Genomic DNA, 15239 nt, shown 5'->3' on the forward strand with positions numbered 1-15239 from the left:
TCTTGGGGTATCAGGTAATAATGTCCCCATACATAATGTCCCCATACATAATGTCCCCATGCATAATGTCCCCATACATAATGTCCCCATGCTTAATGACCCCATGCATAATGTCCCCATACATAACGTCGCCATACATAATGTCCTCATACATAATGTCCCCATGCATAATGTCCCCATCCATAACGTCTCCATACATAATGTCCCCATACATAATGTACCCATACATAACGTCCCCATACATAACGTCCCCGTGCATAATGTTCCCATACATAATGTCCCCATCCATAATGTCCCCATCCATAACGTCCCCATACATAATGTCCCCATACATAATGTCCCCATACATAACGTCCCCATGCATAACGTCGCCATACATAATGTCCCCATACATAATGTCCCCATGCATAACGTCCCCATACATAATGTCCCCATACATAATGTCCCCATGCATAATGTCCCCATACATAACGTCCCCATCCATAACGTCCCCATACATAATGTCCCCATACATAACGTCCCCATACATAACGTCCCCATGCATAATGTCGCCATACATAACGTCCCCATGCATAATGTCCCCATGCATAATGTCCCCATACATAATGTCCCCATGCATAATGTCCCCATGGGTGCACAACTGAGAATGGATCACCGAGCCATGACCTCGTAATTAGCCCCTGCCACCCAGTCTGACTGCCCTTTGCACCCAGGTTGCCCACTGCAGACTTCAGCCTCAATGTGCTGCACACAGGATGCCTTTGTGTATTGCTTGCATCAACATTGTGTTGCTGTGACTTATGATTCCCTCAGGTCTTGGCAGATTTCCCTCTTGTCCTCTTTTTTTATGTTTGCAAGACCTCTTTGCTGAGTCTTGAGGGGGGGTCAGGTGGGGGACAGGCACAGGCAGCACACTTCCAAAACCACAGTATACCAGCAAGAGGCTCCTGGACGGTGTGTAGCACTCAATGTTACCTGCCAACGTGTCCGTGTTCTCTCTCTGCTTCCAGTCCATGTACCATGTTTAGTTTCCTGGTGTGTGTCAAAGCATGCTCGTGTTGGACGGAATAACGATGGCACTGCACCACTGACCCGCGGTCTGTGCACATTGCTGTCTCTCCGCTGAGGGTCTGACCACGGGCAGGCGTGCCTATTGGGCATGTAGAAGAATCCCTGGTGGCATGAGGCCTCTGAGGAGCTGGCAGCACCTGGGAAAAGGCACCCCATCTCAGAAACAGTGGAGGAATATTGACACATGCGTCGATTTCACCTGAATGTAAAAGTGAGTTTCCCAGTCCAGGTGGTGGTATCATGTCCATCAATGCTTGAAAGAAGTTGCACTGTCACTCCTGGGAAAGGGTCCTCTCAGTGTGGCCAGGGGAATAAACTTGTCTTAATGACTTTTTACCTTTTCAGAGCTAAGGGCAAGGTGCGCTGGACTTTCTCAGCCTCAGGCTTATAATATCCTCCTTTCCTGGTAGAAACAGTGATCTGCTATCAGCTTCCTTGCACCAGCAGCTGGTATCCAGGAAGTGCTGCTAGGCCCATCACAAGAATTTGAACCCAACTAGCCAGCCCTAAGAATTCACCCATTGGTTGCAAATAGCTCAAAGTTTCACCAGGAAGCAAGCCTTGTCTCGGGAGGATAGTTTAGGGGCAACATGCTCGCCTTGGAAGCAAGACGACACGAGCAACACCGGTTCTGATCCTCGGGTCCGTGCTTAGAAAGCTCTGGGTATTACGCGCGTTATAAATAACCAATCATGTATCATAATTATATATCATATATCTTCTCCTGTTACCCACTAGAACTGTGGACATCTGTGCAACCCTACCACCTTTCATATTCAGGAGAGCAGAGAATATCTTCCTTTAGGAGACCTTGAAGTGCCCACACCCATCATAGGACACCGCCACGACGTGTCCTCGCTCTCGTAAACTTCATATTGGCCTTTGCTTAGCCCTCTGTAGATTCTTACATGTGTCTGAGCTATATTCAGACCATACCAGAATATATAAATAAATAAATGAACACATGTATAAAACATTAGGTATCTTTCACGATGCATCAATTACGTATGATATGATATGATATGATATTTTATTTATATCGCGCCAATACACAAGTGTTTCAGAGCGCGACGAGGCAAGGGAGGGGAACAAGGGAGGACAAAACAACGATCTTACTAGGCCCAGTGACATTGAGAACGCGCAAGTGCAGGGGTGAGGGAAGGGCGAAGGTGAAAGGGGCAGGGGACATCCTTTTGAGTATAATGACACTCATTTTCCATCCCAGACATCCTCTATCGTCTGCCAGGTAGGAAACCCTGGAATACTGTGTGGGGGGTCCTTCCTGGTTCCAGAGCTTCAGCTCAGGGCCTCCATCCCTCTGGAACCCAGAGACATTTCTGGCCCTCCCAGGTTCTGCTGAGCTGTTAAGACCTGCCTCTGCCCACAATGACCGCTTTCAGCACGTTTTCTCTTCTAGTTTTAGTTGCCCCGTTGTGGGTTTTCATCCTGGAAAAACTAGTGGGAATGGGCTCGATTTGTGGCATTCGCTGCACTTCATAACATTCACAGCAAGCCCACAGAGTGAAGCACGTGACAAAGTGGCATCTGCTTGGGTCTAGAACTCCGCATAGCTCGTCCCCAAGGTGGATTTAACACCATATCTTGTTAATTTGAGGTTTGCAGACTTTCTGGAGAAAACAGTGGCCTCGTTAAACTTGATATAAATATATTCTTTGTTTTTGTATTTATTTCTGTATAACAATGGGTTAATTCCTTAGGGGCACACGTTACGTCACAGCTGTGTTGCAGTCAATCAAGCAGCAGGAGCAGTATTTAGGAGTGGGGTTTGCAGGCAGGTTGCTTGGGGGGCGTCTACAGGGCATGGAGAAGGTGATTGGCCAGTGTAGGATGATTGGCACAGGCGCACATGCTTGGTTCCATCATGCAGCATTACATTTAATGCTATTTCAGATAGTACGTACGTAGCCCGAGGAAGCAGTGAAGCGCTTTACAGAAAACATTCTGTCTCAACACGAGGCACTGTGTATAGAACAGTATGCCGCGTGACAGCCAGTTCCAACTGGTTTATAGAAAACTAGATGTGATGGAAGGGGGCAGGGAGCATGTAATGGGGACAATTCAGACATACACAAAAGAATGTTCCACAAGTGCCAAAGCTGCGGTCATTATAATTGTGCCGCAAAGGTTCCATGAACCGCACTAGGGAGGAGCATGTCATTAGTAATAGTTATTGATACTCATTTGCATTAAACAATCTAATTTTGCTGGAGTCAAGGAATCTGTTGGGAAAAGGGGCCGACTCCCGCCTCTTTTGAATTAGGGGCTATTTTTGCGAAATTCGAAATTCCAGCGATTCACCACATTACTCAATGCCAGGCATTAGAACCGGGTCATAGGACAGGTTCTCATGCCTAACACTGCATTATGCGGTGAATCCGATTCCATGTCCGCCAGTAATGGCGGCCGCCATGAAAAACAAGATGGCCGCCATTACTCTGGAGCCCTATATATCCTGCCTGCTCTTAGCACATGATCAAAAAGTGGCCTGAGTCCATATGGATCCATGCCTTACTGGCCACATCCAAACACTATTGTGGGCAGAGATATTTGGATTCCCTGCACGGAATGGGGAAATGCATGGAGCGTATGTCTTGCTGTTCCAGCTCCGTGCAGTGATCCCAATTCAGCACCGTGCGGATGAGTCAAAACCCACAGGAAAATTAGGTTGTATCCTGACCAGGATTATGGTGTGATGTGTCATATAGCACAGGATATTATTATTGTTGTACATAAGTACAATTGAACTTCTTCATCGACAATGCAGCACTCTCAAAGTCATAATGTATGAAAGTCATTTCAATGTGGTGACATCGCGCACCCGCACATCTACCTCTCACCGCTGTCCCCGATACAAACTCTTGTCAGGTTCTGGTTCATGCTGTTCTCTCTGACGCCTTACAGCAGCCCAGAGCCCAACTCTAAGCCTCCTGCATGCAGGCCATGCTGAAACAGGAAGTTGGGGATTTTATTTAGAGAAAAGAACCTTACCTTTCTTTTTTTTTATTTATTTATTTGATATGGTTAAAAATTTCAACCTTTCAAATTTAAAATATCACACCTTTACCATATTTTTAGCAATAAATTATATAAAACAAACCTATATTACAAAATTGCCTATTATACTTTATACCTATCAATTTAAAAATACATATATGGCCTCTAAAAACATAAAAAGGCATAATGATTTCATTACATTCAGTTACAATTTCATAATGGGATTTCTCAGCGTTCCTTCAAAAGTTAAGGGGTCCTTTTTTTAAAAGTTAACTGTAAAACACACAACTTTAAAATTACTAAACAAGATAGAGACACTTCGACATCAATTAACATCGTCCTTAGCAGTATATGGTAACACTGTTTGGATGAATTGAGTTAAGGCAATGTGTATAACTGTTCTGTTGATCGTGATCAGGGCTATCCATATTTCATAATGTGAGCGCAAACAAAAAAATTGCAGTACATTTTTGAAATATTGTTCTCTCAATCCAGACAAGGCCAAACATTCAACAATTATATGGTTTAACGTCTCAATTTGATTCACATTAATACAAAACCGACAAAAGGCTTCGCTTTTGGGAATAATTCCCCGTCTAGCTAATATTTGGTTGGTTAAACACAGATTCAGTCGTATTCTTAGCATGGTGGCACGAACCACCATAGACGGGCATTTAACCAAATAGTCACTCATCTGTCTGATTTTTTTGTGGGGAAAAATATTAGGATCAAAGTCGACGTAGCCAGAGCAAACCTGTTGGGTTATAATCCAATCATGGCGATATAAACTTGCTTTGGTTTTACTCGGGTTAGATAGCAGCGTCTCTATAGATATATCTGCATCCACAAGCGCATTTAGCACAAACAATCTCCAACTCTTAGAAAATGTATCCGATGAGGAACACAAATGGTAGCCAACAATTCCTAGGATGTTATCTGATTGCAATCCCAATAAAAGTTTACGATAAAAATTGCAAAATTTCCACAGCACCTGTACATGCATCGAGATCAGGCCCAATTCATATCTTATTAACCATATTGGGGTGCAAGATGGCAAGCGAAGAACTGTTTTCCAAAACTTTCCTTCAAAGTAATCCCAGTATCCTCTTTCCCTGGGCGGGAACGTTTCAGCCCCATAGGACAGAATTGGGACGACTTTCTGCATGTAAAAGGTTTTGACATGACTTGTGGTAAATTGCCCATATTTAAATAGGATAATTTTGCCCTGTGATGTCAAGGCCATACTTTTGGCTTTGATAGTGTCCTCACGGATTGAGTTTGTTCTTGACCCTGAAAATGGGAGGCCCAAATATTTATAATGCAGTACTTTCTTCAAAGACAAAGTGGATACCTTCCATTGATAATTCATCATTTTTGGATTGGCTTTTCTAAGACAAGACACAATTTGCGTTTTATTTGTGTTAATTATTAAATTGTTCTTAGTTGTATAATCCGCTAATTGATTCAACAGCTCTTGTAACCCATTTGGGGTAAGAGATACCAATACTAAATCATCCGCATACAGGAGCCACATAATCTTTTGTGTGCCTAATTTCGGTGCATCTGCCATGCAGTCCTGCAGGCTTATACCCAGATCTAATAAAAACAAATTAAATAGGGTTGATGCCAAAATGCAGCCTTGTTTTAGACCTCTGAACGTTCTAATCGCAGATGATAGTAGCCCATTAAGTGACAGTTTAATTTGTATGCTCGTGTTTGTGTGAAGTTTTTTAATCACAGTAAGCAGAGACGGGGGACATCCATATTTATGCAATTTCTGAAACAGTAGGCTACGGTCTATTGAGTCAAAAGCGTTTCGAAAGTCAACAAAAGCCATATACAATGGCTGCCCAAGCTTGTGATATTTTGACTTTAACAAGTTTAATGTGGTTAGATTTAAGCCCGTTCCCATTCCTGCAACAAAGCCCGATTGAAATGGATCTCTTTTGCCCTGTTGGATGGCCCAGGTATTTAATTCTTGTAGAATTATTCGACTGTACAACTTTCCAGGGGCGTCCAACAGAGCAATCGGTCTATAATTATCTGGTATTTGCCGATCTCCGTTCTTAAATATGGGCACTATTATGGATCTTTTCCATGAGTCAGGAATGAGTTGTGTCACATTAATTTGTTCAAAGATTTGACATAAAATGTCAGCCCAGACCTCGGGCTGTTGCTTGAATAAATAATTGGACAACCCGTCAGGGCCCGGGGCTCTTGACTTACTGATTTTATTTATAAAATATAGTATGTCTGATTTCTCGATGTTTATATGAAAAGGATCATTGTTTTCCTCATGCCCCATAGACCTGGTTTCAAATGGGCTTGCATACAACTTCGAATAATATTTTACCCATTCAACTTCAGGCACGGTGTGAACTTGGAGAGCTATTTGTGATGGCACGAGTGCTGTATTTAATAATTTCCAAACATGGGCCATGTTATGTCCATGCGAAGCTTTGAGCATATGTTCCCCATCTATTTGTAACAATTGAATTCTGTGCCAGCGACACCAATTCCTATAAGTCGTTTTTGCCTTTTTTAGAGCAAAAGGTTGCTTATCTATTGACAATTTCATAGCTGCACGTTTCTCAGTGCGATACAACGTTTTCCTTGCTCTGGCAGCTTCATTAAATATGTGACGATTTGGCACAGCTCGATGATTATTTGTGCTACAAGGAGCAAAATATTGCATGAGCTCACAGTAAGCAACACTACTGATTTGGCTATGATTTTTTGAGGGCAGATAGGCTAATTGTAGCATTTGATCAAATTGGTGCACCTTTGCCTCTGTCCATTTTATTCGATTCAGGCTATTGTTCACGACTATGGGCCCGTTCGCAGGATATATGGATGGCGCCTCTACATTACTTGCTTCAGACCATTCAAGAGTTAACATACAGTGATCACTGTCAGGATGCGGGCAAATGACAAATGTTTGTATTTTGGACCACAATTTGTCGTCTACATAAATATAGTCAATTGTAGCCGTATGTTGTCCTTGTCGCCACGTGTATTGTGTACAACTGTGGTCAAACTGACTCCCATTTAGCATATTTAAACTTCTTGAGGCCATGAGTTGTCCCCATAAAGTTGTACAAGTGTTTTCTACGTTAAGGGCTTGTGGTCCACAATGTAAGTTCAGATCCCCCGCTACAATGGTGTGGCTGATTTCAGGGACCTGAGCAATGTAATCCAGAGCAGTTGAGATTTCAGAAAAGAATTTTTCTTCTTCGTAGCTCTTATGATTCCAATATATGTTAACTACCGCATAAAGAATCGACTGAATCGATAAGACTGTTAGTTGCACATATGGATTTAACGCCAAAGCATGCACAATATTGACTTTCGCGTTGAGTTTTGTGGCCGTTAAAAGGCCTGCCATCGGTCGTCCCTTAGATTGTTTCAACGCTGCTGTAAAGTGTATCTCATGGTTGTCCCAAGAGGGTTCATTAGTCATCCATGTTTCTTGCAGCAAAACAAGGTCAAAATTGTTCAAAGTATTAGCTTTGTTATTTATTAAATGCCTAAAACCGCGCGTATTCCACGATACCATGGAAAATACGCTTGTTGTCTTTATCTTGCTGGGTAGTTAACTATTAGAATCACAAGAGCAACAGCATTTGGATTTTGTGTCTGGTTCATTGTGTCTGGGATTGCTAAACCCTTTGGCAGGAGTTTTAGGGGATACCTCCAATTTTGTATTAATACTTGCGGGCCCCGATATTAATATGAATCCCATAGACGCTAGTTGTTCTTTGGCCTCCCAAATTAGATTTCTGACGATTCTTGATCGCAACCATAGACAGACCATGCTCAATGAGTCCTTATTGAAGAATTCAACTTGTTCAATGTCAGAGGATTCAACTTCTTCCAGGGCTGTGATATCTGAGAATAATTCTAAGATGCTCTGCCGATTCAGCAAAAATTGTTGGTAGGGGGGAGGACGGCAGCTCAACACAAGAGCAAAGGTTTGTTTATCTGGTCTTATTGGGCTGCTAGTTTGGTTCTTTTTCTTATTTTTGATAGTCTCCTTCGCAACAGATCGTATGTCTGTGTGCGAGGGGGCATAGAGAGTTTGCAGCACTTTTGTTAAATCCGCTTGATGTATAGCAAATTCATGTGTTTCGGTTTCAGTTATTATGTTTTTGTCATCCACAAACCTCACTTTTGTCTTTGGAGCAAAACACGATTTTAGGAGCAGCTGTGCTGGCAGGCTACTCGCCCTTATACTCTCGTCTGGACTCTCGGGAGCTTTTCTATCTACCATTCTAGGAACAAATTCAGGCACGGTGGGGCATAATGACGGAGCCTGAAGGTTTGGCAGAGGCATAAAACTATCCATGTATGCATCAACAGCTTTTCTAATCTCGAGTCTTCTCAATATTAGCTCAGAATGTTGCTTATCTGGGCTAAAATTTAGATTGTTTATCAACCCTGGTCGCACTTTTAAGCTGTTAGACTCTAACATCTTCTGCTCTGCTGAGGCACTCTGAGATTTTTTAGGGGCCTGGACAATTTTTGGTTTAAAGACGGCCGCCGAATTTCTCTTACCTTCATGTTCTTTCACTGCCGCAACCAACTCATCTAGCGGTTCGTAGGCCGTTTGCGAGGTAGCGACTTTTTGTTTTTTGGCAGCTTTCACATTGCGTTGTTGGTCCAATAACGCATATTTTTTAGTAACCGCATTAGAGGTTATTAGTGCGTTTTTCGCGGGTAAATTGATGTTTTGGATAAATCGCTTCGAGGCCGCTGTCGCCATTGCTTTAGATAAGGGCATATTTTTGGTTTTTTTTTTCTCGCCTAGGGATTGTACTTTTGAGCGAGATATATTTCCTTTTTTATCAAAGATGGTATACAGTTTGGAATCAGATCGAGTGTTTCCATCTACTAGTTCATGTATGACCTGTGCCGTATCTTCACCATTATGTTTATTAATTGAAGTGTTCTCTGTTATTATTGTCGAAAAAAAAGGTAAAGGCTGCGGAGTGAAAGTGTTCTCAACCACCTGAGTTGAGCTCCTCAAGGGTATCTTGTCTTTAAGATCAGAAACCAGCTTAGGGATGTCGTTATGTATAGCTCTATCTACTGACTCAAACATTGGAGAAAGCTTCTGGTCCACCATCACAGGAAAACTTTCTTGCGGTGGCCGTTTATGACAGCAAGTGGAGGAAGTCTGGTTAGCCTGCCAATTTAACACTGCAGACAGTTGCACATTTTGTGAGTCCATTTTCGAGCTGAGTGAGTTAAATAATTGCATCAACGTCTGCAAAGTTAAATTCATAGCTTCTAAAGTCAGTTCAATAAATTTAGGTGATTGTTGTGGTTTTTGTGACCTTGAGACTTTTTCAATGCCTAAACTTCTACGAGGGGTGGGGGCTAAAAATGAGGATGATTGATTCGGTTGTGATGGCTCAATACTCGACAACATCTGAGGGGAGTAAGATAAATTTTCAAAATGTTCCTGTATAGTAAAATTTGATTCCGCTACCGATAGGTCTATAATGGCTACATCATCCAAATTTATATCTGAGATTGTGTCAAGCACAATCTCACCAGTGTCAACCACACGCTCTAAGCATGGGGGCACTGGAAGTAACACAACATCTGCTTCTGGGAACACTTTCGCTGTGGATGATGCATTCATGCAATCAGCATCAGCACTCTTAGTGTTCTCGATAGTCGAATTTCGTTCCTTAACAATCTTGAAATTTCCCCATTGTTTCCCACGAGAGTCTGGAAAAAAGGATCTAATGTCACCCCCACCTCCAATTGGTTTTGCAACCTTAGCTCGCAAATTGGAGATTGGTGACTGTTGTGAGGGAAACGTCCTTGTTTTAGGCAAAGGATGCATCGGGGTGGAGACACGCGCCAAATTTTGAGTTGATTTTTTGGGACATGCAGTTTGGCATTCTATCTGCGGCATGCCCGTACGCAGGGTATACAAATTGCGACTCATGTCGCCCAAACCAAATACAAGCTGAGCCTTGTTGTATTGTTATGCGCCGCCTAGTATGCAATATGAGTAAGCGCCTTTTTAATTGTAAAAGCGCCTTTACGCTTACAGACACACCTTTAGAGAGGTGCCCGCTCCGCTCCGCTCGCGAACTCGGCGAAGCGGCAAAGCGGGACTTCTGCGGGACTTCCACGGGTGCGCGCGCGCGGTGCGCGCGCGTTCCAGTTAATATAGGCCCGCCTCCACACAAATCAGCAAAGCCTAGATCAAACAGAAGCACAGGTTATAGCTACATATAACCCAGTATAAATGCTAATGCTAATATAGTTCTGCATAAAATTTGCACTCTTCACCTCCTGGTAGAATGAGTCCGTGCAGTAGGATAACCAAAAACACGCCGTGAAGTAAGAAAGGGAGTCCGGCAGCAATAAGAACAGCGTCTCCAGGCAAAGGCAAAGCGGGACTTCTGCGGGACTTCCACGGGTACCTTTCTTTCCAAACACTGAATGGGCTCATGTTCAAGTTATGTTGTATATGGGTGTGTAAGGTGACTACCAATCAAGGGGAAATATTCGCCTCTGTCCATCAGATGTGACTCGGAACCGCTGGGTGGAATTCTTAACAGCAGCTGATAGTCACCTGTGTCCTTATCCCTACTGCTCATGCGGCAAGTGGGCATTATTCCCTACATGCACGCTGATTGAGCCAATGCCGGGGAGACTCGAGGGCTGAAGACCAAGATCTAACATTCCATGCCCATACTGGCCCCACAAAAAACAGCAAGGAACAGGCTGTGCCCTCCAGAGTCAGTGTCCTCCTGGTTTCTGGCATTGAGAACGAGTTCTGATTCAAACTGTGCCGCGGCACGTTAAGTGTGCCTTATTTAGGGTGACCAGCTTTTTAAAAAAATTAAAAAAGCGACAGGCCATAGACACAGAAGTAGGACTACAACAAACACAAACAGGACTTTGCTAAAACGCTAGTCCTATTTCTTTGTCGCTGGCCTGTTGCAGGGGGGTGTGTTCCAGGCACACTCCTCTCATTGGAGGAGAGCGACCAATGAGGGGGGAGGAAATGTGTACGTGTAAAGCTATCACATGCAGTTAGAGTCACGCCGGGCCCCCGATTTTAGGATTTCTGAATCGGTCTGGGTATAAACTGGGACCGCAGCCACCTGCCCATCCAATCCCGGGATGGGGTTCATTAAATTAAAAAACTCTCGGGACCCGGGACGGAGGGCGATTGTCCCAGACTGTCCCTTGAAAATCAGGACGTCTGGTTACCCTAGCCCTATTCCATCCATAAATGTACTAGTCCCACCGCAGGCACTCCCACAAAGTGCTCCATGGCTAAATACACTGTTGTAGAATTCAAACCTGTGATATCAGATTACACACAGATATCTGAGGTGACGGTTTAAGTCGTCTAACCCTCTGAGTGGCCAAAGACTTCATGGATTGCTGTCCCCTCACAAACTCTTGTATAGCAGAGAAGAGCTCTGTCAGGAGGTTGTATGGGCAGAGTTTCACATATTATTGCACTACATGCCTGGATTATTGCACATTACAGATTATGATGACACTTTTTTTTGCAGGTTCTTGAATTGTGAGGGCAGACTGCTTTCGATTCTTCTATTGTGAGGGCAATCCAAAATAGATTCTTTTTGAGGGCAAAGTACCTTAGATTCTTGGATTGTAGGGGAAAACTGTTTTTCATTCTTGGATTGTGAGGGCAGAGTACCATAGATTCCTGGATAGTAAGGGCAGATTACTTTAGATGTTTGGATGGTGAGGACAGGCTATTTTAAATTCTTGCATTGTGAGGTACCTTAGATTCTTGGATTGTGAGGGCAGACTACCATAATTTCTTAGATTGTGAGGGCAGAGTACCATTGATTCCTGGATATTAAGGGCAGATTACCTTAGATGGTTGGATGGTGAGGACAGGCTATTTTAAATTCTTGCATTGTGAGGTACTTTAGATTCTTGGATTGTGAGGGCAGACTACCATATTTTCTTAGATTGTGAGGGCAGAGTACCTTAGTTTCTTGGATTTTGAGGGCAGACTATTTTTAATTCTTAGATTGTGAGGGAAGATTACCTTAATATATAATTTAGGTATATATATATTATAGGTATTTTATGCGTATATTGTGTAGGCAGCGTACCTTAATTGATTGGATTGTGAGGGCAGAGGAATTTAGTTTCTTGTATTCTGAGGGCGCATTACCCTTTATTCCTTGATTGTGAGGGCAGACTATCTTAGCTTTTTAGAATGTGAGGGCAGAGTACCATAGTTTATTGGATTGTGAAGGCATACTATTTTAGGTTTTTGGATTGTGAGGGGTGAGTAATTTAAATTCTTGTATTGTGAGGGCAGATTACCATAAATTCCTGGATAACGAGGACAGGGTTTCCTTGATTTCGTGGATTTTCTTTATACGTCCTTAAATTTTGAGGCAGTTTATTGAGAAAGAAGGATTTCTCCGATTTATTTGTTGAAAGATGGCCTCTTGTATTTTGAGGGAAAGTTTATGCAGATTTTTGGATTGTGATGTTAGAACTTTCCACTTTCTTGGATTATGAGGGCCGGTCTCTATGCAGAACTCACTTGAGAATAAGCTACTGAACAGTTAGGAGGGTGAGCATTTCCTAAGCACTGGGCGTGAGTTAGTCTGGTTTGAGTTTACAGATTCTACCCATCCACTGACTGCAAAGGGGGCATTCTGGGAAGATAGCATGACTGCCTGTACCAAGGGCCTAATGCGGGAATCAGCGAGGGTACTGCCCTTCTCTGGTCATATAAGGACATTCTTTGTTACCACAGCTAACCATTGTCTATAGTGGACCAGCCCCCACATTTCCTCCTCCTTCTTCTTATAAGAACACCTTTTTTAAAGAGGTTGGCAGTGCTATCAATCTATCATTATCACCCAAAATATTTTTGTTGTTTTCACAATGAACCTTGCATGACAGTTCGTTCTAAATCCCTGCTTTGAACAATGGCAAGTGACTCAACAAAGTTGGAGTAATATTGGAAATGTTATGTTGGTCAATTGAAAAACCTTTTATTTTGCTTTGCAGGGTCAACCTGGTCCCCCTGGCCTACCTGGCCCCAAAGTGAGTATAACGGCATGGAAAGCTCCACAGAATTATAAAAATAAAGAACTAAGGTCACATGACTAATATTACCTCATTGTCTTCCAGGGACCTGGACTTACTGGACTTGCGGTGAGTACTGTGTGTATTTATCGGGTTTTGATAAATAGCCGGTCGGCACGGGAGGATAGTTCAGGGGCAACGCGTTCGCTTTGGAAGCGAGACAAAGCGGAGCAACACAAGTTTGAACCCCAGATCCGCACTTAGAAACCTCTGGCTGTTAAGCATATTATAAATTACCAATTACAATTACAATTTAGGGGAATATAGCGTGCATCACTTTAATACAAAGCTATTACAAAATGGATTACATTTTTGCTTCGATGGGAATCATCATGAATTTGGTGGAAATGGTAAAAACGGGGTATTTTAAGTGGCACCTCTTTTTAAAATAGTTATGAGTTTGGATCATATAGGATATTTACTCCCCGAAGTAAATACAGGTTATTTATCCAATGCAGTGCGTTCTCTGTACCCCAAACCATAAATATCCCATGCCATCCAAAGTCCTAATTAGAGGATATTTAAAAACAAATGATATTTCAAATGCCACATGGCATTACCCTTGCCCACTTAATCAAACTTTGGCCCTAAGCAGTCCAGAAAGTGGAAAAGAGAATGAATATCAAAAGCTGAGCTAGCGAAATATACAAGAGTGTTCGTGTGTGTAGGGTGAGTAGTCAGGCGTGTGGAGGAGGGGGCAGGTTGAAAGAACATTATGGTCGGATCGGAAGGTTGGCTAAAAGTTAGGTGGCGAAGTGGAGTGGTGGGAGGAGAACACAAAGGGATTTATTCAGTGTGAATTGAATGCAGAGGTGCCAATAAATAGCCAACGGGGGAGGGGCGGGCAGACGAATTTGCCTATTCATTAAATAAATGAACAAACACATTTTCCAAACGTTTTAAAGTGATAAACTCTTTGAAGGCTCTGAAAACATGCTGCAATTGCAAAATGACATTAAACCTAGTTTTGCATATTTCAAAAAATGTGTAATTGTTTTTGGGTAAATGATTGATATTTTTCATTAATGTGCCCCCCGCCCCCCGTTTACCCCCCTGGACCCCTCCCTTGGTGGGTTTACGAAGTCCTGGGGGTGTGTTGAAGCTTCAATCTAATGAAAGCAGTTCATATATCAAGTAACAGAGGTTGCTACACATATTTACAATCCTGCCAAGGATTATCTTACATAGCTAAAATTAGCCAATCAGGATTGGGTAGGAATTGAATACCAAAATCATGACTCTCGAAACAAGGAAATACAGAGAGGAGTCACTCCCATCGTTTAACAGAATCATTAAACTAGTGAAGAACACAACACATACACAACAGTGAAGCCCCAAAACAATGCAGACGGGGGAAAGGGGAGTAGAGGATGGGGATACACACCGCGGTTAGGATTCTGAGGCTACCCTGTGAGCAGCGAAGGACAAGTGGCCTGGCTACAGAATTAGTTTGGAATTTACCCAGTCTGGCTTTGTAAACGAAAAAAGTATACGAGTTCATGCACGTTTTTAAGTTAGACAACACATTTGATATGTTACGTAGGAAATTAGCATCCTGGGAGGGGGGGGGAGCAGCCAATCAGGTTCCTTAGATCGCGGGATGAAACTGCTAAGCTCAGCCTAAGTCTCATGGAACTTGAAGTCTACTTCCCCGCACCGTCATCTTCCCCCAACCTCCCTTATCTTTTATGTTTCTCGTTTCTCCTGCGCCCCGCCTCACTTTCCTCTTTCCTTCGGCTTCGGCAGTAGCAGCACCCGCAGCGGCCACTGACACATTGCTGCTGCTCACTGGTTGCCATGGAATTCGAAGAGTGGCCCCGTATGGAGCCCCGTCTTCCACATCCATGGCGGCCATCTTCAGACAGTATTTTCATTCAATGAACGGGATGCTTGCAGCGTCCCGTACAATGAATGCAAATACAATTTTCTTAGCACCCCGGGTTTTGGGATTGGAAACCCAGGGTGCTAGCTGTGTTAAGCAGGCGTTCCACGGTGTGGAACGTGTTTTAATGTCTGGGGCCTTCCTGAACCCCCCT

General features: G+C 43.2%; 1 protein-coding gene across 1 annotated transcript in view; it reads left to right on the plus strand.

The window, feature by feature from the left end:
• Window positions 1-15239, plus strand: part of COL9A2 (collagen type IX alpha 2 chain) — a 168628-nt gene that overhangs the window by 37495 nt on the left and 115894 nt on the right. The window contains exons 6-7 of the mRNA XM_069622556.1: window positions 13126-13161; window positions 13249-13272. Of these exons, the coding sequence (XP_069478657.1) occupies window positions 13126-13161; window positions 13249-13272 (60 nt within the window). The remainder of the gene's footprint in view (window positions 1-13125; window positions 13162-13248; window positions 13273-15239) is intronic.

This window comes from Ambystoma mexicanum, chromosome 11 (genome assembly GCF_040938575.1).
Source record: "Ambystoma mexicanum isolate Mex_15411 chromosome 11, UKY_AmexF1_1, whole genome shotgun sequence".
Lineage (NCBI taxonomy): Eukaryota > Metazoa > Chordata > Amphibia > Caudata > Ambystomatidae > Ambystoma > Ambystoma mexicanum.